Raw genomic sequence first — 24,889 nt, 5'->3', positions numbered from 1 at the left:
CAGGTAAGGCCCACTGAGCCACGCAGCCCTTTTTCAGAAGCGACCAGACCACAAATGATAGCCCGACCACGTGGCTTATCGTCACGTGTAAATGTTTGTAGCACCCAAATACTCAAAACGCGTGATGCTGATTCTAAATCAACATGCGTTTTGTCAGAATCAAAGTAAACACTTTGATACAAAGTAAATACTTTGATATTCGCAAAAAAGGTCCCATTTTGCAGCTGCTCGCCCCGAGCTAGAACGACTCTCTGATAGTGGCCATTGCCTCTGTGCTCTTCACTTTTGGCGTTCCTCTCTGGCCTGACGCTGGTACTGAGACGAGGCCCCAAAGAAGGCTGCTGCCGTCTCTGATATGTAGGCCAATCGGTTTCAAAGGCAATGCCCAGATATTATTATCAGAGCGATGTTTGTTTGCATGTTTCACCGCAAGTACTGTCTGTGGTCAATGCAGACTTGATTCCTTGCAAAAGGTTTCTATTTGGTGTTTCAACATCTTAACACCTAATTCGTTGCCAGAAAGGGTGAAACCTATTATAATTTTTCCTTCCATTTGGTAATTGGTTCCACGAAACCGGCCGTTAAGTGGTTTGGTTGTTATGCGAGTACTGTAGAAGTTTTCCTGAATGTAAACAACGCCCCAACACTTGTAAACGGACGTCGCTGATTGGCCAAGGCCTGGTCAGACCACTTTGGAGCTCGCCGATTGGCCGAAAATGGCGGTCGCGTGCTCGTCGTATGCCCGTCGTTAACAGGGGAATGGTCGGCAAGCGAACACATTGGGCTCTATGGAGGCACTACACTACTATACACTACACGGTACACTACACCACTATACACTACACACTGGGCTCTATGGAGGCCCGTCGCTAAGTGATTAGTCGTTAACAGGGGCGGTCGTTAAGAGGGATTCTGCTAAACGTCTGATAGCCAATGGCCGAGACTAGAAATGGAATCGGAGCCAAAGGAGGACATGCCCGAGAGGGCGACCGCGATGGAGATGGAGCGATAAGATTGGCTCATGTGCTGCAGATAAGAGTATGGCATCTCAAGACTATGATGTGTATGTATGTATGTACGTTGAACTTCTTTTGCACCGTACGTAACCAACCGTGCTAATCGGAGGTGCAGGGAAATTATGGATGGCAAATGACATCGTAATGGATCAGGGACACGATGCTTAGCTGGAAGGAATGATGATACATGGGCCAATAATAATAATAATAGACGGATTGTGTTGCCAAGGAAAGGCACGCGTCCGAGACAAGACTACCTTCACCGGCTCGACGGAGCAATTAAACAAATCATCTCATCTGTAGTAGGTGGTAGGTAGATAGGGTGCTATGTGGATTATAACAGGTAGGATCGTGAGAGATTGCTTATAGGTTTTGGAGAAGACTTCATCCAGCAGTGGGTTGACCCTTGGCTGTTGATGATGATGATGAAAGGCTCCCGTTACATTTCCGCAAACGGAACGAACAAATGCACGAATCGGACGAGGAAAAAAAAACGGCGAGGCAACGCAGAAGAAAATACGAGAGGAATAAGATTCTGACACGGAACCACGACGCGATTCAAATGACCGCGGGGTCTAAAAAATGTTGCGAGTAGGGAAGACTCCATCACAGAAAGGTGCCCAGATGCCTCGCCACCCCCCGTCGACGCTCCGCACTTCCAGATCTGCAGAACTGCGTGGGGGGCGCGCCGATGGGGGGGGGAGGTGGGGGGGGGGGTGAAACGACGGTCTCCGAGAGCACGGTCGCCGGTGACGCGAGGCAGAAGATGGGGCGTTGATTCGACACCTCAAAGCTGATGCCGCTCCTGCGTGTCGCGCCACGGAAGAGTTTCCACGCTCCCGCCGCTCTCTCGCGCTTTTGGACGTAAGCACAACTCCCCCCCCCCCCCCGCTAGCGCGCCGCTGCCACAGCAAACGCACTCAAGTGGCGAAATATGTTTTTTTGTTATCCGCGCTCAACGGCACCCTTAGCCAGACCCAAGAGCGGGGGACAGTTTGTCCTCGACCCTGCATCGGAAATATTTTGGATTGCGAGCATTCGGTGCTCCGATATGGAATTAAACCCCCCCCCCCCGCCCCCCTCCCCCTCCAGACGCGCTTCTACGGCCGTCTGGGAATGCTCTTCCTTCCGATATTCGGAAGCCCATGGGAGCTCTGTACTTTTAAATCTCGACTGAAAACGAAATTCTTTGGAACTGCTTTTTGCGTCTTAGTTTGTTGTTCCTTGCCCCTGCAGCTCTGCAGAGCACGGTTGACTACATACGGTGCGAAAGAAGTTCAACATGAAAACAAAGAAAATAAATCCCCCCGGATAGCCTTTAGCAGACTGTTGGGGCAAGTGCTGTTCGTGAGCACCTTTGAAGGCCGGCACGTCACACTAGTGGGTGGCAAACACCACGCCCGGCCGCCTTTGTCTCCCTAACAGCGATGTTTACACACCGCACCAGGTACTCATTTGAGGCTGAGTCGACCTAGAGGAGGCCCAGGACCGATTCAGATAATCATCACTGGTCTTGGCCGTGAGCGGGAATTGAACTCGGGTCGCCGGGTTCGTAGAGCACTCCACTCCCATTCTAGTTTTGAAGTTTTTGTGACTGCAAGGATCCATACTCTTTGGTTCTTTCGGTAAAATCACGTTGGTGAGAAAAAAAAAAATCGGTTTTTATTTAATTCTTATTTTTCACCTACGTGACTTTACCGAAAGAACCAAAGAGTACACTACACTACCGCGCTCCCCACAACGCACACACGTACACACGTACCCCCGCGGCATCACCACCTTGACCGCGGCACAGCACGAGAGCCGTCGGCACGGCGTGCTCGGGTGTGGGGGGGGAGGGCGGGGACGGGGGGGGGCACTCACGTTGTCGTGCTTGAAGAAGCAGAGCATCTTGAGCTCACGGAAGACCCTCTTGCAAGAGACCAGGTTCTGGAAGACGTTGGGCATCTTCTTGAGCGCCACTCGCTTCCCGTCCCGTGGGTCGGTCACCGACCTGCCGTGGGCACAGCGCGCGCGCACACGGAACGTCAGCGACAGCCGCCACCCCCCGTGGCGCTTGTGTCGGGCGAGGTGCACGGGCTACGGGCGATCGTGTGAAGTGTGGGGAAGGCTCGTTGGCAGGAGGTGACGGGGGCGCAGACCCAGGTTGTCACGAGTTAACCGAGACCGTCTGGCAGATAGAAGCACCACGAGTGCTGCACACTGCTGCAAACACCAGCACCGCCACCCCATCATCATCATCATCAACAACAACAACAACAGGGGTCCGCGGCCACGAACCGCGTGCAGTTTACCGGCATTGGTTCAAGCAAGGGCGATTCTGCTGATGAGCAAAACGAATGGCAAACCCGGTCGGTCTATGGTCCTTGCACTCAACCAATGTTTTAGGCAGAAAGACAATTATGCGGAGGCTTAAAGTATTGCGTTTAAGGACATGCACGTCAATTACTCCACGAAAAATATACTGCCAGGCCCATATCAGCCCTCGGTCACACCTGCATCGTCACCGACGTCTTAAAGCGTCCGCACAAACGCAACATCCCACAATGCAATTCCAACTTGCACGAAGGTATTCCGCGTGTAATGAAAGAGGACGTTCGATTCAAACAAGGGGATGGGGGGTTATGGTGGGAGGGGGGGTTAAATTAGTACACGCAGGGACGCCTACAGGGAGACAAATGTAGAAGAGATAGGGAAGAGGCTCGAGAGTAGAGAGAAGTCATTTAGCATCCAAATTGGAGAGAAGAAGTCTCATTTAGAAGTCTCGCGTTCGGACTTAACAGGGGGTGTGTGGCGGTGGGGGGGGGGGGGAGCCTGCGGTGAAAACGTTCAGTAGGTTGAAGAGTTCCAGACATCGGCAGTCGCAGAAGAGAGAACGGAGCGATCTCCCACCGAAATCTGAAATAACGAGATGAGAAAAACCGACACAGTGGGCCTTGACTGCTCGTGTGGAGGGGAAAGCAAGAGCGGGATTGGATGGGAGAGGCAGGCTGGGCTGACGACGAAGACGAGTCCGCTGAGGATCTTGAAGAGGGTGAGGGCGATTTTGCGCTATTCTTGGAAATCGTACAATTATATTGGGGATCGGCGTAAGATCCTTGGGGTCCAAGGGTGACGTGGGCATTATTTACGGGCACGGATAAAAATCACAAAACAAATAAACAAACTTCCCGTGACAAAGCAGTCTTCGTTGACGCTAACATCGTCGACGGCACTTGCATTTTAAATCAATAGGGGGAGGAGGGGGGTGGGGGTCCAATGGCACGGACACCAACGCGCATGCACGCTCGCTCCAATATCGCAAGCAGCAGCGATCGATACAAATAACAAGGTTAGATATTAATTACCGCGGGTTCCAAAAAGTCAAACGCAGGTAGAAATATGAACACACACAGACAGATAACGACGCAAAGCGTACTGACAAAGAGGCGATGTTGAAGATGCTGCAGTGGTGTCTCGGTTAGCAAGAAAACCGGACTTGCGATCCAGACGTCGCCGGCTCGACTGGATCTCCCGGCGCGGCAGTTTGAAACAAAGGCGAGAGTTTCCTAAATGAACTACATATTTTTTACTATATGTATTTTTACCTAGTAAAGTCCACTAAGCCGAGTAGCGTTTTCAGAAGCGAGCTGGCCACAAATGACAGCTCAACGAAGTGGGCTTATCACGTGGTCATTCACAGCAGCCAAATAGCCTAAACGCTTCATGTTGATTCTAAATGTGGAGGGCAAAACCGGAGGACGCGGAGAAAAATCCGAACGACCACCGGGCGAGAGACATGCAAACTCCAATCGTACAGGCGTCAGGGTCAGGATCAAACCCACGACCTCCTGTATACCAGGCGAGGTAGTTAACGTCTCGCCTACACCCCTCCGTCCTCCCAGCAGCAGTGCGGATGGAGACTGACGGCTCCGTCCATCGGCAGCTCGCGTGTATTAGGACCAGAGTGTGGGCTACTCTCCCACCTCTCTCCCGAGGCATCTGGCTGGTGTGGAAGATGAGGCCAAGCACCCTGTAGAGGGGCCCTCTGGAGCAGCATGAGAGCTAGCAATTGCAGGGCTGCACCTAAAGCGTTTACATCCAATGTTTGCTCCATTATTACACCCAAGTAAAACCGACGATGTGTGTGCGGTAAAAATATGCAAGCATCCAACTTTGTCCCCAGTCCCGCAGCACTGGGCCATGCTCTCCCCAAGGAATAGTTTCCATCTCTTTGCGGCAGTTAAGCTCAACTGGACAGTGGAGGGGAAAAAATATGTACATTTAACGAAGCACAAGATGGCACTCGGATGCTCAAAAGATGTTTTGTATTAAAAGAGAGGACGTTAAAAGTGCGTACACCGCATCGTGCGTTCACTATTTATCAATCGATAACAGCCATCAGTAATTGTGAGTTTTATTGCTTTTCTCTTGCAAGCAAATCGATTCCTCCCATGAACAACTATAAAAAGCTGCCTCCTCATACCAGAGCGGGGGAGTTTATTTTGGCACATCCATAACTATTGAAATATTAAAATGTGTGATTGTCATATTAGTATCCTGGGTTACGGCACAGAATGCTATTCCCTTGAAAACGATGGGACGTGAAATACGGAAACGACGTCGCACATATCCGGCTCGCTGGGGACTCAAAGGTATACGTGGATGTGTGTAAAAAACGTGAATATCTACACAAATAGGACAGTTACACCGTGCACAAATGCTGCACTGTGGCGTGGGCGGTCAATGTGGTCAGGGCGGTTACGTTACGATTCGATATGCGACGTTACACTTGCGCGAAGAATCCACTCTCGATTTAAAGCTTTCGTGACTGCAGGGATTCATCTTCTTGGTTCTTTCGGTAAAGTCACGTAAAATGGAAATAATAAAATAACAAAAATAAAACAATCAAATATTATTTTTCTTATTTTATTATTTCCATTTTACGTGACTTTACCGAAAGAACCAAGAAGATGAATCCACTCTCGTCGAAGAGACGGGCACGCCTAACGGGAAAAACGACGCCCAAGACAATCTGGACTGGAGAAGGCACAACTTGCTCTCCGTGCACACGACACGTGATGAGCTCCGTGGTGGATAAAGCTCCGTTACGTTTCTCACGTGACTCGAGCAGGACCGCTTCACGTGAAACCATCAGTATTCGCTCAGCGGCGCTGCAGATTTTTCGACGCGGGCCAAACTGTCTCGCTCATACTTTTTGGGTTCTTTCGGTAAAGTCACGTAGGTATAAAATAAAATAAATTAAATCACGACGTTTCGATTGCAGCACAAGCAATCATCATCATCATCAGGTGGGAAAACCGCAGCAAGAGTATGGATCCCTGCAGTCACGAAAACTTCAAATCTAGATCGTCTCGCTCACTCGCTGTCGGAGCAGCGGGCACACCGCACGTGTCGCGGTACCTACTGCGTGCGCTTGTGTGTCTGCTGGCGCTTTGTTCTGCAAGTTGCGCTGCTCAAGCCTTAGAGCGCACCTCATAACAAAAAAACTAAACAAAATTGTTTTATTTTACCAGGTAAGGCTCTATAGCTATTTTGTCAGAAGCGACCTGGCCACAACTGATAGCTCAACGAAGTGGGCTTCCTATCATGTGGAAATTTATAGCAGCGAAATACTCTGAACACAAGACTATAATTGTGGAAGGAAACACCGGAGGACCTGGAGAAAAATCTACGAGACCACAGGGAGAACGTACAAATATGTTGGCCGCCAGGGTCAGGATCGAACGCCACCGTGGCGAGATCCGTTGCTGGTGGGTAATAAAACTGGCAGATGAGTGCCATTTTTGGGCCCATTTGATGATTTTTCTTTTGGTAGTTGGCAGGAAGGCACTTTCCATCAACAAGACAATCAAACCACTAGCGGCAGAAGAGTTATCGCACTGAAAACATAAAACCTACCGTAAAAATTCATTAAAACGGTCATGATAAACGACTGCCCAATTATTCTTTGGTTAGAGTGGCAAATTCGCGCGGTAAAAGTAGCGTACGTACTTGCTTTACACGTTTTATCACACTGGAAATGTTTTCACGACGTTGCATTTGTTTTTGCCCAGGTTTCCGCTTGCAAATTAGATTGTTGTTTTAGAAGAGTTCTCTCCCGATTATAAATATGAAGGAAATCTAATACCCTTTGTTCAATGGCACATATCCGGGCCGAGGCAGCAGGGCCTTCGAAGTGTGGGTTGGCTTTCCACTCGCCATCTGCCGTGCCGAACCAGAACCAAACTGTGATACGACATCTGAATCTGGCTCGGGGCCAAGCAGGGCCAGGGGAGGCCAATGACGCATTTTTTGTGTGTGACGTCGGTCGGCGCACCCGAGGACATGGCGTCACAGCGTCGTATACGACGCGCCGCTCGCAAGCGGCACGGTCCAAGCTCCCGCGGTGGATAACAACCTGGCGCCTCCTGGATCGCACCTAGGGCTCGCTCAGCAGAGCCCCGGTTGCACAGCGGTGAAAAAGGGATGAAACGTCGTCAAAGAACACCGTTTGCCACCTGAGACGAGTGAACGGGAAAAAAAAATCAGGGCAGGAAAACGCGCGGGGAAACGACAGCGACGGCCAATCCGGGCCGGCGCTGGGGACGCAGCAGCCTTTGTGTGAACTTCGCTTTCAGCGCCAAGGAAACGTCTTCCATTGAAACTTCAGTCAACGCACTCAGAAGTCTGCTTTTTTTTCATCCAGCGCGGACTAAAACGCACGGCCGATCCACGTGGCCATTTCGGTGCGCGTGCACCGCGCGTCCGAGCGGGTGTCTGCGTGTGGCCGATGCGCTAAATGCGACAGTTTGAGGTTGAATTTGCTGGCACGGCGCGGAAGAAGACGCGAAAGGGCGCGAGTTACTTTTAAGGCACCTTGGAGTGGGGGGGGGCTGCTTTTGACAAAGGGCCCGCTTTGAGTGAAATGTGTTAAATCGTCACAATCGCCTTTGATGCGGACTTGCAGCGGCGGCGCACGCCCCGTGAGCTTCTCGCTGCTGCGCCCACAGGTGCAACGCTCTGTGCTCGTAAAGGCCCACTCCGGGGCTACACGGCGCATATTTTCACTTCAGGGTTTTTACCCCTTTCATGTCGATGGATTAAATCTCGCCCACGGCTGGGCAATTCCTCACTTCGTGTGTGGTGCAGGGGGGGCCGAGAGGCGGGGGGGGGCGGTTGGCAGGGTAGTGGGCAGGCTTGGAGCACAGTATGTGATTGTTACAATAATGTAAAAAAAAATGGTAAAAGACAAAGATCCTCCGTATAGCCTGTAACAGACTGTTGGGGGCAAGTGTTGTTAGCGAGCACCTATGAAGGCCGGCACGGCAACCCAAGGAGGTGGGATGCCAGCACCACGACCCAGTGGTGATGTTTAGTCACCACACCAGGTACTCGGTTGAGGCCGAGTCGACCTAGGGTAGGCCCAGGACCGGTTCAAATAATGGTAACTGGTGTTGGCCGTGAGCGGGAATCAAACTCGGTTGCCGGGTTCATAGCGCAGCGTGCTAAACGCTACCCCTCACCAGGACATATATATGTACACACAAAACTCTGTCAATTCAAATCTGGATGAAGACCACACCAAGCCGTGCAGAGTCGTGTGATTATTTTCCCATACTTCACCTCGCTGGCCGGTGCGGATCAGTAACGGCGATGCGGGCACCCCGTGAATGGCTCACATCATGATCACTCGTCACCGATGTTAGCCGTGACCAGCAATCGAACTCCGTTGGGTGGAAAAGTGCCGCTAGTCACCGCAAACCACCGCTCCACCTTTGGACTTCAGTGCAATATATTGATAATAACAGCATCACGGCTAACCATCGTGAATCCAGCACACCTCGCCACCGGCTTTCTCCTTCCTTGCGCCACATCCTTCAACCGTTGCACGGCTATCACGCGCCCTGCGAAGGGTTCGCTTGTAAGGTCGCCCCCCCCCCCCCCCCGGCCGCTGACCTCTCGGCCGCGTGGTGCCAAGACGGGGCAGCAGCGGCGGCCATCGTCCCCCCGCAGCAGGGATGGCGCGGTCTACAATTTGTGATAAGGTCAGGATAACCGGGCCCGGAGGAACGCAACGTCAATCGCGGGCTATTCCGCCCGGGAGGCGTGCGGGCACAGTTTGTGTGCTGCCCAAACGGAGTCGCGTGCAACAAAGACGCTCGGCGCCTTAAATACCAAAACGAGGTGCGGTCGCTTTGTGTCGCCGCTGCTGGCATCGGGCACGCACGCGAAAAGGTGACGCATCCGGCGGAAGAACCCGAGATTGTTTAATGATAATGACGAGACAATGTTAGGGCCATTAGTCATCATCATGTACGTTTTAATTGACCGCAGTAATATCCATTAGCAAACTTATTTTTTGCCTCGTGTAATAATTCACGGTTTGCTTAAAATTAAATGTTAATTAATGTATTACCTAATCATCAAGCTCTCAGCGCGCATGTTCAGGCAATACACTTTAGAGGGGGGGGAAAAAAAAGGTTACACTTTTTAACCGAGACTCCTCCGTGACATCTGTCGCCACGCGGGAAACGTCGCTGCCCTGGCAGCAGCAGCGCTGGGTAGCAGTAGCGGCGCTTCCCCTTGTCGCAATACGATTACTCGTTTTTCACGACATGCCGAATGTTGCAAGACATCGGTTTGTGCTGCGTCCAGAATTGCCCGAGTGTTCTTTCGTCTTTGTACAGGTCACTCGGCGTGGGTCCGCTTGTAAAAGAGCTTAATAGCTCATCGGATTCCCCCAGTTTAAATAAATATTCCGATGCTGATTAACTGTCGCACATTTACAACCAATGGCACTTATAAACGCGTGCGATTGCCGGTTACGCAGCAGATAATTAAATAATAGGACCACGAAATAATGATGTCATGTAACTACCCTGCTGTCAATTTGTATAAAAAAGGACTGTGCTAAGCATCAATTAAACGGGTACAAGGCATTTATTTAGAACTGTAATTATTGTGTTTGCTATTCCGTCAATATTTTCCAAGAGAAATATGGTCGTATACTTTTACAAATAAAATGTGCGACGATAATCGCCGACATAACTCTATTGTGAAAAACAGACAACGCGATTCCCGTAGAACGTATCTGGTGTAGACATCATGTTCACAGCGTGGCAACCAGCGTGGCAACCAGCGTGCCAACCCGCGTGGCAAGCCGCGTGCAGGGATCCAATCGTCAGCCCCTAGAGCAACTTGCTCGGTGGCACATGTCAAGGCACTTGTCCCGCCATGCGGCTACAGCACCGTCTCGAGACACGGTGGCTAGGAGATTGTTAACTACCTAGCCTGGTATACAGGAGGTCGTGGGTTCGATCCCGAACCCTTGACCCTCTCTCCCACCGTGGTCACGTAGATTTTTCTCCGTGTCCTCCGGTTTGTGCATTTAGAGCAGCGGTCGGGAACCTATGGCTCGCGAGCCATATATGGCTCTTCTGGTGACGGCATATGGCTCCCAGACAATTTTGAGTTGAAAAAAAAATAAATAAATCAGTTTGGAACTGATTTTTAAATACTTGTGATATTGCTTAATAATACTGTGTCATTTTAAAGTAAACAGAAATTAGTTTTGAAGATAAATGTCACGGGTCACGGGGCCTCAACGCCTGCATGAAGCTCAACCTCACCACGTACGAACCAGACTACAAGGCCATCAGCAAAACCATGCAGCACCAGAAGTCGCATTAAAAGTAAGACATATTTAATTTATTATACGTTAAAAATACTATATGGCTCTCAATGCAATATATTTAGAAATATTTGGCTTTTATGGCTCTCCCAGTCAAAAAGGTTCCCGACCCCTGATTTAGAGTATTTGGCTGCGCTAAATGTGCACGTGATAAGCCACTCCGTTGTGACCATGCCACTTCTTAAAGAGAGCTAAGCAGCTGCAGCTCAGTGGGCCTTACCTGTTGACTCACAGTACTTTGGGCAGGGGTTAGAATGACAATGGGGGAAAGGAGAATTAAAGGATGAGGTCGCAAGCCACAGTTCAAACGAACAATGCACAGAAATTCCATGTTCTGAGCAAAAGAGGGCTTTCTCATTGCAATGCTCACCAGTTCACCCCACGGAGTGAATTCTAGAGCACGGCGTCAACACACACGCAGTGCTCGCCTCCAGAGCCAGTGGTGAAAATTCCACATTGCTATGGCAGGGGCGGGTCTGTCAATATGACGAGTACTCATTTCATCGGCCCGGGAGGGTTAGAGGACAGGGCCTGAGTCAACCCCCCCACCCCACCCCAACCAAGATTTGAACTCGCGAGCCACTCGCTCTTTTGCTAAGCCACCGCTCCGGCTGTTCAGGCTATCCGGGGGATCTTCGTCTTCTTTTGTTGTTGTTGTTGTTGTCGTGGCCGTCAGAACAGATGCCAATTCGGAATTAAGTTTGAGATCGTGCGTGGGTACGCTGTGTGTACGCACGCACGACGCGCATCACTTCCTCCGCCGTGCCCTGAACGCGCCGGGCTCGCTCGCTCTCTCTCTCACTCACTCGTTTCACGATTACCGTGAAAGAAATAGAGCGAGCACACAAACCACAGTGCAAAGAGGGTGTTTACAAACAATGCACGCAGGCTCTCCTGCATATTGTGGCACCTTCAATGCCGCTGAACGGTTGCGTTTGACGTCGTCGTTGTCGTGGCCGAGAGGCCGAAAGAGCGTTGCTAAAAATACATTTGTTGTCACGTCCGTCCGTTACGTGTTCTAACGTGCTGCGGCACGCGCGAACAGCGTGAACGCGCGAGGATGTACGCGTGCGTGGGTGCGTGCGTGCGCGCGCTGCCGCTTTATCTTCCTAAAAACGACTGACCTAATTTTTGCCGAAGCTATTCGTCGGCCTTGACTGTGCGCGCGCGCGCGCAAAGATGCAGTGGCGCGTTTTGCATTTTTTTTTTAAACGTGCACGTCAAGCCGTTGCAATGCAGATTGACGAGAGGAAAAGAAAAAAAAAATTAAAATCGCACGCGGCAAAACCAATAATAGATAATCGCGCTTCGCTCGCTTGTGCGGGACACGTGATAGGGAGCAAGCGACGGGGTGCTGTGAAGTACAAGGAAATCATTTCGATTTCGGAAAGCACACTCCCCTTTCACCCATTATTATCCATGCTCTAATACAATCTTCTCCGCGACATGCACATTTGAAGGTACTCAAATATGTTAGCGAAACATGTTTTTGTTCATATATATATTGAAATAAATGTTTCGTAGAGTAAAACTGTCTCCCCCCCCCCCCCCATGCAATATAAACTGTTCAAACCACACAAATTAATCGGTGAGGATCACTCGAGGACATCACTGCTGAACTCAAATGGGAATTTTGAAAAATAAAAAGAGGTTTTTACCCCCTATCTGGCAATAAAACAGAAACTCTTTGGTTTTGTCGGTAAAGTCACAGAGGTAAATCAATAAAATAAAATGTATTAAAACAACTAAATTAAATCACGACGTTTCAGAGGCAACAGAAGCCTCCCTCATCAGGTGTAAAAAAGGCACAGCATTTAGTTATTTTCATTCATTTTATTTTATTAATTGTTTTACCCACGTGACTTTACCGAAAAAAACAAAGAGTATGAATCCTTGCAGTCACGAAAGCTTCAAATCTAGAATAAAACAGATGTTGCAAAAGGTACCTATTTGGAGTTTGAACATCGCGGACACCCGTGTTATTGCCAAAAAGGGGTAAAATCTATTTTCATTAGTCATATTTTGATAGTGGCAAATAAAAAAGGTCCTATGATAAATGGGAATTCTATTGCCCCCTTTTTGTCTGGTGTTGCTCTCCAGATCTGGAACTCACTTCCCCCCCCCCACCCCCCAACCATCTGTGCTGTCATCCTCCATGGCCCTATTCGGGTCCAGGCCCCCAGACCTTTCTCTCGTCCCTGTGATGCACAACGCCCTTATTATTTAATCCGACCAGCACACTTTGAGATGCAGGTGCAATTGAAAGGTAAAGGTTGCAGCCCTGCGATGTTGTTTCGCTCAGGCCACAGCTGGTGAGAGCTCGAGAGATTGACCCTCCGGAGGGTATTTTGGCCTACTCTTCTACGTTTGGACAGAGAGTCTCGGAAGGGGGTCGGAGTATCAACACTTTACTTCACCACCACCACCACCACCACAAGCGACATGCCCATTGGCTAACTGTGGTGAACCCACGTATACTGCTGGGTGGACCGGAGGAGGGAGGATTTTACTGGTAGAAACCACCTGGTTCCACCAGCCCACAGGGGATTATTGTGTCCATCCGTCCGTCGTGCATCCAAAATAGGGAGGGGTGGGGCTGGGTGGAGAGGGGAGGGTGGAGAGGGGCTGGGTGCGAAGGGTGGGGAGGAGCTGGGTGGGCAGGGGCTGGGTGGGGAGGGTGGGTGGGGCTAGGTGGGGGGTGGGAGGGGTGGGAGGGGTGGGGGAGGGGCTGGTCACCCTGTGGTGCCCTTATAAAACTCAACGTTTAACCTACTCACGCCGGCTTGTGCCCGCCCTCACAGTCGGCCATATTTGCGGAATACACCACGCCGCCGTTGACCCTGGCCATTGACCGAGCAACCCAACGTTCCTACCAGCTCCCTCCGCAGGAGGAATGTGTTAGAAAGGTTTTCACTGTTGGAACTGCCGCGCCAGAAGATCTCTGCATTGCAGGTCCAGTGTGCGAGTTGTTACGCCACGGGGCCGTGTTTCAAAGCCCTATCAGCCTCTAGGCACCTTCACGGTGCTCATGTCTCGCAGCAACAAAACCGACTGAAAATGCCACATTCTTACGGTAGGATTCAACGCTAAATGGAGAACGCCACTTAACTGTTGGCACTTCGGTGCTGATCAGCCACTACTCAAAACTCCCGTTGGCTCCGGTAAGGAAGGTGGCGCTGCCGAGTGGCCCTGACAGGGGACTTGAACTCGGGGGGGACACCCTTACACACGAAGATATACTGGACATGCAGCGGAGCTATTTGTAGCATATACAATTCAGCACCCTCAAAAGCCCCACCGATTTGATCAACTGCCACGGTTTGCGTCACGATTTGGGGGGGGGGGGGGGTCGCTTTTACCGTCGCATTCGTATCACCCGTCTTGTTTCATTCTCCTCGCCGTAATTCACGGAGCCCGCTCTCCGATGCGTTTTGTTGTTGTTGTTGTTGCCATGCACGTCGTTGGGCACGACCATTCCAACAACAAAAAAATCCCCCCCCAGAACGTGGAGCGAAACGTCGGACACCGTGCAAGGAAAAAGCACACGGCACGACCCGGAAACACGTCGCAGGGCCGTGCAGCACGAACGCAGATAACCTACGTCCTTGCGCAGTCAAACGCACGTATATATTATAATTAGCGTGTACTTTGTAGCTTTCATAAACGATTCATTCTAAAGAAAATGAATGTTTCGGCGATGCACGTACCACGATCGTACGCAAGGATTTTCACCAATTAATTGCCACCCGATACTGTTTTTACAAAAAAAAAGACCCTAATATTATTCCGCAAAGAAAAACGTCGCTCGTACATCAACCGCCGATGGACCTACACTCTTGTTTTATTTTTCTGTTGTTGCCAACAACTCCACCAATTACGGCGATAATTATAAATGAATCATGAACCGCCCCCCGCGACTTGCCATGGCAGTGCACGCGGCTCTACGCGTCAGCTTCAGGCCTCCGCGTGACGAGAGCGGCGTTCACTTCACAACCGTTCACGATTCCCACGTTTCTCCCCCCCCCCCCGTCAACGGCACATTTTTTGCCATGAAACTTTGAGCCGTCAACCGACGCGACAGGGGCAATTACACAAATCAAATTACTGTACATTGATGTATTTTTCGGTAGGCTTCGTGCGCTCTCTCATTAAAGGCCTCGTGCACACCACCGCCGTACTACCGGCCAGCGGCGTGTGGATTTGTTATCTGGCCTATTGGTGCAGAGGACGCCCTTTAACATTAATTAATCTCCCTCAGTGTCGGCAGTATGCGGTTGATTAAACTCGCGGTAAATTTACTGGCGAGTCGGCTCTCCCGAGGTGCCCCTCTGCGCACCGACGTCTTTGCCCACGTCCACGAGCAGCTCCGGCGAAAGCGTTCGGGGAGGGCGTCTCCTCCGAAGCTGCTCCTAATTGACAGGACGGGTCAGCCGCGTGATGCATCGTCGTCAGCCGTGGTCGATCCACTGCTGGTCGATTAACTCCCCGAGTCGCCGCCAGTCCCTCGCGGTCTCACCGCTGCCAACGATTCGTCGTCTCGCTCCGACAGGAGCCGATCTCGCCGCTCCGCCTCCACGCTGGGAGTCGTAGTCTCGGGCAAGTTCTCTCTCCTCAACCCTTTTCCCATTCCAATTTCGTTCGTGCGCGTCATCGACTCCGTTCCGATGACGTGTACGTGTCCATCGTCCGAAGGGAATCAGACAAAAAAACTAAAATAAAATAACTTGAGCGGTACGTCGTCCGACCGGACGACAAGGTGTGGAAGATGTGCCGATGAAGGTTCCCCACAAGGCCACACGTTCGGCAAATTTTGGCGCCAGCTTTCATAGAGAGCGCGGGTCGTGTCGCTGCAGTACAATGTCTCTTAAAAAACGGCGGCGTCACACCTCTCATTAGCGCCTAGCCGCTCGCGCGTTCCGAGATTCAGCGGTGAACGGGACTCCCTCCGCCCTGCGATTGGCAGACGTCTCGGTCATCAGTGTCATCCGTTGGACATGATCCCTTTTCAGCGACGTCTCCTGCACAGCAGACTTATTAACAAACAATAAGATGACGACGACGACGACGATCATGATGATGATGATGACCCTAACTTGCGATTGTTCTTCCATCAAAGCGTTCCCCTCTTTCTGCCTCGTGGCGCAATTCCATGTGAGCACCTCTCATTGCCGTTTGCATTGGGGTGTTTGGCCAACGACAGATACGTTGTAAACGTTTTCACTTGACATGTTTTGTTTGCCTTTACCTCATTGCTGTACTATTTCTTTTGTTTGTTTTGCTTTTGACGTTTTGGCGACCCAGATCTCACCCTTGCAAATGACACTCGTCCTGACCCCCGCCCCCCCCCCACACTTTTGAGTTCTCGCCCCGGTTAAACACAAAATAAACCTCAAACTTGATGGCGTCTTTGTGGACTTTTCAGCTTTTTTGCTTTGACGCTTGTCGATGCCCCCGGTGCTTCTGATCCGTGTGCCATAAGCAGGTCGTGGACGATCCCCGCACTGGTCAAGCGTGGTTTTTTTTGTTCCAAGGAGCCGTCGCTTTTCACGTTCAAGTCGTTTTCCCAAAAGAGCGGCCCCACCTGCTTAAATCGCTTCACCCGAGCCGAGACGCTTCGTCAATTTAATCCCCAGTCCACCGGCAAATATTTACGAACGCGTACGTGGCGGGGATATAAAAGGAGGGAAACACGTCGGAATATGCGGCCCCGAGACCGAGCCCGCAGTGTTGCCCGTTGGAAACGCAGCATTTTCAACGTTTCCTTTTAAAAAGTAAAACTGCAATGCTCACCACACAGCGGGCGGCTGATTATAGCTCGCTGTGTAACAAAAAAAAAGTTTTTTGTTCCTGGGTAGTCAGTGTTAGTTTCTAATTGCTTTTGCCTCAAGTACAGAAAAAGGCTCTTATTCCTACAAGCTTTTGTGACCAGGACAGTGATATTTTGAAATGTACCTATTTTCAATGAGAAAACGTGGTGTGCATTTGTGTCATTCCTTCACGTAAAGTCCAGGTCACAAAAGCAAAGTTTGTGGGGAATAACAGCCATTTTCAATACTTTTGGAGGCATACGCAATTACAAAATAACACTTACTACCCAGGAACAAAAATCGTGTTACACGGGTGTTATGTTACGAGGCTTTGAAGCGGAGGCTGTTTTAAACAAACAGCTCTTTCTCGAGAGAAAGGCTCGTCACAGATATTGCTCCGTCTCCTTCCACACACACGCACGTACGTTGAGGGGAATTAAACGTACGCAATTAGCTACAATGAAGGGCCTAATAGGGGCCACGGAGATCACAGCCAACGTATAAGTAGGCAGTGCAGAGCCCCCTCCCCCCTCACCCCACTAACAAGTGAAATCAGTTGGCGAGTGAACGAGGATTATCACGAATGCACAATGAAGAAGGCTTCTTCACCACCGGCCTTTCATTTTGCTTGTGCACTGCAAGATTATTAATGAGGTTCCACCGCCACCTAAATTATACTCAACATCATCATCAGCGATTGTCCATCCACTGCTGGATGAAGGCCACTCCCTCAAACTAAGCCGCAGCCACCGCAGCCACCGCTCGCGACCCCGCAATGTAATAATCCACCCAGCGACAGATTTCGTCGCTCCATCTCCTCGGCAGGTGTCGCGGCGTTTCCATCCTTGGGTGCGACTCCGCGATTATTCTTGACCGTCCAAATCCATCTTCGAGCGATGTGTCCTGCCCAAAGCCCAATGTTACTTTCCCTTCACAATGGGAATGTTACCGTTGACCTGCGTACCCTCTACCGATCCACGCGTACCTCTCCTCTCGGTCCCTCGGTGTAACGCCAACGCGCAGCCAAAAGGTGCCCCTTTACGCACCGTTCAGTTCTTTTTGGTCTGTATGTTTGTGTTACAGACAGGGTTAAACAAACTATTTTCCAGCGGCCAAATCGTTCTGAAAGGGCCCAGCCTCGGGCAGTCCTCGCGAAGCCAAGCCGGGGGTTTGTGCCAGTTTAGTGCCTAGAAGGGCGACCTCCAGGGCTTGCCAGGTGTCGTAGGCGCGATGCTGCGATGGCTGCGCTCGGTGTTATTCAAGCTCGCATGCGTAGGGGTTTCTCATAGCACTCTGAATTCTGGACGTGAAGTAAAACACTCATTAAATACAAGTGACAAGTCGCGTCAGTGCAGGGCGTTTCAAACAAATAAGTCTCGAGACTCAGCATGACTTGCCGGGGTAAATAACACGAATCATTCCTCAATTTCAGGAGAAAGTTTACCGAAATGCAATTAGCTACGTCGGTTTTTGCTCTCAAGAGCTCGTTATCTCCGATGCGCTTCACCATAAACATTCTAAAATAATAAGTGAAATGTCGGCTGTTCGCTCTCCTTACGGCAAGACAAAAAAAACACGAAATGGCGCGCGCCGTTTTCACTCAATCGGCTTCTTGGCCGCGGCATTGACCAGCCGCGAGCTCGCGCGAGTCGCAACAAGAGTGCAAAAAAACTGATAAGAGTGCAACATGGAGAAAATCGTAAAGCATTAAAATCATTAAAAATACAAATTCATTATTTCATTAGTCATTTAGGTCTGATTGATCAAGATTTCGCAAGGCAGCCAAAAACAACAACAAAGCAGTCCCAGACCACACCAAGATAACAACTTACACGGCAGTAGTCCCCCAACAAAAACGGCACATTAACACTGAATTATCGATACTACACGGGTAATGATCAAGGTTACAAATCGCACACACACACACACATATATATTCGCCACACTCATGAAAGCTCAGCAAGTGCCTTTATAGTGGGGATATTTGTGAGCAAGCTGATCAAAGGACAGGCCTGCCCCCAGCTCCGTAAGCGAGTACCATCTTTTATACAGAGGCAAACTGAGGGGGGGACACCTGACCCCCCCTCCCCAAGCCAAAAATCTCAGTGTGCGCGTGTGTGCGCGGTGTGTGTGCGTGCGCGTGTGTGTGCGTGTGTGTGCGCGGAGTGTGTGCGTGCGTGCGCGGTGTGTGTGCGTGCGCGTGCGCGCGGGTGTGTGTGTGCGCGGTGTGTGTGCGTGTGTGTGCGCGGAGTGTGTGCGTGCGCGTGCGCGCGGGTGTGTGTGTGCGCGGTGTGTGTGCGTGCGTGCACGGTGTGTGTGCCCCAATATCAAACGCCTCCCTTGAGTTGAAATGTAACTGGGGTCCTCCATGAATGTTTTCAAGGCTTTTTCCCTCCCTTCCCTCTCCCACAAGAGCTCCGGTTGTCTCACCCCTAAGATCCACAACACAGCACGGATCGCTCGTTCATAGAAGAAGAAAAAAAAATCACTCTTTACCCCGCAAGTTTTATTCTTTATCCGTGAAGATGTGTGAAAGACACCGGGAGCCAGGTCGGCCAAATTCGTTTTTTCCAGTTCAAATTTCTTCGTTTCGTGATAATTATTTCCCCCCCCAGATTTCCCAGGCATTATAAAATAGACTCCAGGAAACGACGGAAAAGCTTCGCCGAGGAGGGGCCTGCGGAGTGGCCCTGAAGATAAAGGACGCGCAAAAAAAAAAAGGTCGCGTTACACGGCAAAATTTCGCGAAACGGAAGATGGTCATTTTGTTGGTGGGACGCAACCAGAAAGCGCGACGAGTGAAATAAATTTGCGATAAAAATCTGTAATCCTCGTGAAACAAGGTTCCATTGATGGAGCAAAACCAAATGTTCACCCTTGTGTGTGTGTCACCACTCCTCCTCTTGTGTCGAAACTAAACTATTCTGTATTTTACCAGGTAAGGCTCACTGAGCTGGACAGCTTGTTTTTCAGAAGCGACCTGGCCATCCGCAAATGATAGCTCAACGAAGTGGGCTTATCATCACGTGGACATTTATAGCAGCCACAGCTTCTAAGCGCAATATTGATTCCTAAATGTGGGGGAAAAACCGGAGGACGTGGAGAAAAATTCACGCGACCACAGGGAGAGGGACACACAAACTCAAAATATACAGCAGCAGGCGTCAGGGGTCGGGATCGAACCCACGACCTCCTGCACACCAGGAGAAGAGGTAGTTAACTTCTTGCCGTCAGCCCAAGGACGTTTCCACCACCTAACTCTCCCGCCAATACCCCAGCTTTCTTTAACAAACATCGGACTTAACCCCAGAAAGCCACCAGACCTTTTCCCACTCCCCACAACTATTTTTTAAATGTTTTATTTTACCAGGTAAGGCCGATTGAGCTACCATAGCTCTTTTTCAGAAGCGACCTAGCCACAAATGATAGCTCAACGAAGTGGCGGCTTATCATATGAAAATGTATAGCAGCCAAATACTCTAAACGCATGATTTTTAACGTGGAGGCGAAAAACCAGAGGACTCAGAGAAAAATGCACGTCACCACGGGCAGAGAGAGAGAAAGAGACACGCAAACTCGGGGAGCCAAAGCAGAGCCTCACCATTCTGGCGAATTGCCCCGCTGATGCTGGATACAATTACCAGCGAAACGTCGTACTCAAAAATTGTAAATGTTGTTTCACGCTTCAACACACCGGTGGGCTAAAGCAGTGAACTATTTGTCTTTTGTCAACGTGACACTTTTTTACTGATCGGCCGTGTCGGGTGGTGGAGGGTTACGACACATTTACAAATAACGCTATCTAAACCCAAAAACGTTGATTATGAATCGAAATATACAGGCGTCAGGGTTGGGTTCGAACTCACGACCGCCTGTATATATCAGTCGAGGGAGTTAACGTCTCGCCGTCAGCCCAAGGACGTGTCCGTCATCTTCCTCGCCTGCCAATAGCCCAGCCCCAGAAGCCACTCCGTTCCAACACCTCATCTGACCCAAAGCCGGGGCTTCCCCGGTGGCCCTGCTGCCGGTGTCGATGGCAGCGGCGCGCAGGAATGCCCCGGCACTCCGCGTAGAGGACACTGAAGTGCGCGGCACGTCGGCGTAACGGGGGGTGGAAGGGGGCGCCCGCCGTTATTTTCCGTCGCGAGAGCCACTCTCCTCGCCCACTCGCTCGGAAATTGACAAATGGAGCATTAATGCGGAAATGTGACAAATTGTACCCTGCAGCTTGGGGCAATGGCTTTCGTGGATGGGTTTCGAAGCCCTCCGATGGCATCGCAGGCTGTGCGCGCACACATGCACGCACACACAAGACAAAGAGAGACCCCCCCCCCACCCCATAGCTTTAACAAACTGTTGGAACAAGTGCCGTTCAGCGAGCACCGACGTCAAGGCCCGGGACGGCGCACGAGGGGGTGGCCAACACCTCGCCTGGCCGCCTTTGTCTACCCCAATGTTGATGTTTACACACACCGCACCAGATACTCATTTAAGGTTGCGTCGACCTAGGGGAGGCCCTGGCCCGGTGCAAATATCGGCCAGTGTTCTTGGTCGTTTAGTGTTCTGCCGGATCTGCTGGGTTCATAGCGCGTTGGGCAAACCATTGCACTGCCACCTCTCCCGCAAATACACACGGAGGCACAAATAACATGTGCACATCCTTTCCCCAACCTTCCTTTACACGGTGCTTATTTTATTCCACCCCCATTAAGATGCGACTTGGGTGGTCATGTGCTTAAGGCGGCTCATCTCACTTTTGCCAGATCCAGAGTTCAAAGCCTGGTCAGCGACATAGCTCAGCCCCATTATCCCCTCCTTAGCCAATAGACTAAGCACCACTCCCTAAGAAAGTCAATGGCAGTCTCACCCCTGTCGTGAAAATACAAATTTTCAAGCACTGCCCCCAGGGGGGCGGGGAGATGAGAGCTGCTCCCCTTTGAACTTGGAATAGTGGGAACAGGAAACACGTCGCATCGGCGCTTTACCCCGTCGCTGTTGGCGATGCAGGCAATATAGATTTTCACCAGAAAGTAGCAATAAAGCAATCTTCTCAACTCACTCACTAACGAACTAACACGTCAACCGGGGCTTTTCGAGAGATGCGTTTAAGTGCACAGGGGCGAACTTTTATTTGGGAGAAAACCAAAGTCATGCTTTTTTTATTTGAGCCTGCCAGCTCCCGTGGGAGTTTCCAAAAGGAGATATTAACCCAAAGCGTGTAGCGCTCACCGAACACACGGACCTCTTGTCCGTTAGCACACTGCACTCGGGGTCTATCACGAGGCGCCGACTGCTCGACGAGCAATGCGATTGGTTGCTGCCGGGTCGGTTTTCGCGGTTGTGCCGGTTGGCTGCGGTGTGTTGCTACTGGGTTGTGCCGCCGTGAAGAATTCGGACGCCGAAAAGGCTCCACCCGGACACGCAGAGCACAACGTCGGCGGACATCACGCCGAACGTTGCACGGCACAGTGGGGGGGGGGGAAACGACCGCAGCTGGGAGGCCACATAAGGTAGCGACGAAAAGAAAGTAGTTCGTAGCAAAAGGGCGGCGAAAACGCAGCACTTCGAACACGCAAGCCCACAGAAGTGGACGTGCTTGCGCAATACGCGGGGCTGGGAAAATTTCAGAACAAAGCTAGGGGGGGGGGGGTTACTTGCGAACATTAACGGACACCTGCCAATTAATGCGCACGCCACGTCGCACGATTAGGGATTTCTACACGGGGCACGCGCAAGCGGTGGGGCACGCGCACCGGGGCCGCCGTCACGTGGCGGCTGACGGGAGGGAAAGCGAGTGGTCTGCGCGCCACCTGGATCGATGGCGACGGGGGACTTGGGGGAGGGGGACGATGCTCCAACCGTCTGTTGCGACGATCAAAACGCACGTCGGCCCGGCCACATGCGCACGCCGGCCCGGCCACGAGCCCGGGCTCAGGCTCGGCGGTCGGTCAACGCTGCGGCTCCCTCCTCCCCGGTGGCGCCTCGGCCGAGGTGTGAGTCGGTTCGCACGCTCTCTCCGTGAAATTGACACGACAGCTTGGGGAGCGATCCTTGCAAGCTTTGCGATTACAGCCCAATGTCGCACGTCCACCCCCGAGCAATTGGCGGCCCGCATTCAGTGCAGGTACGTGTGCGCACTAACCGCTGTTTTAGACTCGTGTATGGTACATTTCCACGAGTGTGACCATTCGATTAGCGCGGTTGGCTACGTACGGTGCGAAAGAAGTTCAACATGCGCGTACGTACAATGCCTTCTTGATCTCACGTACACTGGCTTACTTTTTTCCCCCGCCCAAGCACGCGGCAACGTCGCGTATCCGCCCCGACCGCTTTACCAACCTGACAACACCAAATGCAGCATTAGCGCATGGCGAAACAATAATTTCCTACGGGTGTTCATGTATCCAACCTCTTCACATATTCACCCGCAACCTCTGCCCACGGCGAGCCGGTGGTGTACCGTACCGTACTTGCCGTATGGAACTATTCGGTTCACTGTAAGGCGGACGACAAATACCCCCGGCGGTTGTTTGAATAGAAAGGCCACGGTCTGCGGGTCTGCGGCTCTCGGTCTGTATGCGTGTTGAACTTCTTTCGTAACCGTACGTAGCCAACCGTGCTAAAAAGCAGGTGTGGAGAAAGGACAACCAACCGTGTGAGTCTACGGGTGAACAGGTTGTCGTGGCCGCAATTCAAAATGCCACAACAAGTCTCAATGAGTCTCGAGACATTTTCAGAGGGGTCCTGATAGGGGGGGAAAAAGAAGTGCTTGGAAACGCGAGAGGAATCCGTAAACAACTCAGGGGGGGAGGGGGACCTCATGCACCACCAGGGGATATTTCTAAAACAAGTCCACACGGACGGGTTAAAGAGAGAGCCTTAACAACGGCTCACCTGTGCGACTAGAACAACGTAACATCGTCCACAAGGCAAAAAGCTCTCCTCCACCTCCGTGTAAAACAGTGGAATCTTAACGAGGCGAACGGGGTGGCATTACACGCCCACGTCCCCCGTGCCTCGAAGCAAAATAATGCACCGTGCGCTCGCTTTTCGACGAGTTTTTGTGTGCGTGCGTGCGTGCAAACTCGATAATTAACCGTACTTTTGCAAACAGGAGGATTAAGAAAAAAGGGCAGACACCCCTTAAAAATAGGCCAACAAGGCTATTTTTTCACATTAGCGCAATTACTCCAGCGACACCCGCCTGTGACGAGCGCAACGAGGATGATGCAGAGAGAGCCACCCCCTAATTGCCACCGATAGCGAGCTGAAGCAGGCAACAGCGCGGTACCCCGAGGGGGCAGTATCGAAAAATAGGATCACACCAGCTAGCTTTCATCTCCTCGACGCTAAAACATTCACACGTTACCCAAAGCCTCTTTATGCATCTAACTAACAGTGCGCGCGCGCGCTCGGGATGGCTAGCTGCAAAAAGCGTAATTTATCTTCTTCTTCTCCGCAAATTTTTAGAGACTTTCGTACGATAATAATGATTTTATTGTTGTTTTTCTGCCTCCAACAGTATGTTTACCGCTCTGCATCACGTTGCGTGCCGGTGGCACACCCGGAGAGTGGAGGGGGGGGGGCGGAAGTGGGGCGGTAGCAGCCCCCCCTCCCCCACCATCAAACATTTAGGTGGCCGTTGAATGTTAACAACAAATTTTTTTTAAAGATATCATCATACGGTAAGTGTTTTTGTATTTCATGTCAAAGACTATTGTGAAATGTATTTCCCAAAGAACTAATGAACAAAAATTATTTCCAACTTTGTACTCATCAACACCATCATCGCCACCTCCTCACGATTCCGCAACATTACGCACACGAGCCGATTTCATTGCTCCATCTCCTCGGGTAGGCAATGTGTCCTCCAGCGCCCCCCCCCCCCGTCACTCCCGAATGAAATGTTATCTGGGTGTGCCCCACCTGTTATGTGCCACCAACTAGAAAGAAACGTATTCCGCCCGTGTACACGGAGACGTATAGCAACTGCGAAGGGACACACGTCATTTCAATTAAAAAATAAAACGGCAAGGCATTTTACCTGGGGGAAGGTCGGCAACTGTCTCTCAATGCAAGTTATTTCCCATCAAAGTGACATGTCGTCAGTCCATGATGCCACTCCTTGCTTCTCCCGTCGAGGGCAGGGGGAGCTGACGCTAAGTAAAAAAAAGGCTGCCAGATTTAATGGGTGCGACCTGTCATTCCGACACACGCACGCATTTCCGAAGCTCCTAGGCTCTCGCGCACCCCGGATTGACTTTCAAGCACGCTTCTGTAACGTCAAACGCGATTGAAAAGCGAGTTGGAATACGTGGAACATTCAACGTCATTCAACACGCTGCATTGCGGTAAGACGGGACACGAGAGCCACTGTAGGCTTCAGTACTTGC

General features: G+C 51.1%; 1 protein-coding gene across 1 annotated transcript in view; it reads right to left on the bottom strand.

Annotated features, from left to right (window-relative positions):
- NLK (nemo like kinase) overlaps nucleotides 1-24,889 on the bottom strand; it is a 164,748-nt gene that overhangs the window by 56,797 nt on the left and 83,062 nt on the right. The window contains exon 2 of the mRNA XM_078612008.1: nucleotides 2,880-3,009. Coding sequence (XP_078468134.1) covers nucleotides 2,880-3,009 — 130 coding nt within the window. The remainder of the gene's footprint in view (nucleotides 1-2,879; nucleotides 3,010-24,889) is intronic.

The sequence above is a fragment of the Lampetra planeri genome, chromosome 37 (genome assembly GCF_965212315.1).
Source record: "Lampetra planeri chromosome 37, kcLamPlan1.2.h2, whole genome shotgun sequence".
Taxonomy (NCBI): domain Eukaryota; kingdom Metazoa; phylum Chordata; class Hyperoartia; order Petromyzontiformes; family Petromyzontidae; genus Lampetra; species Lampetra planeri.
This window is presented reverse-complemented; position numbering and strand designations above follow the sequence as displayed.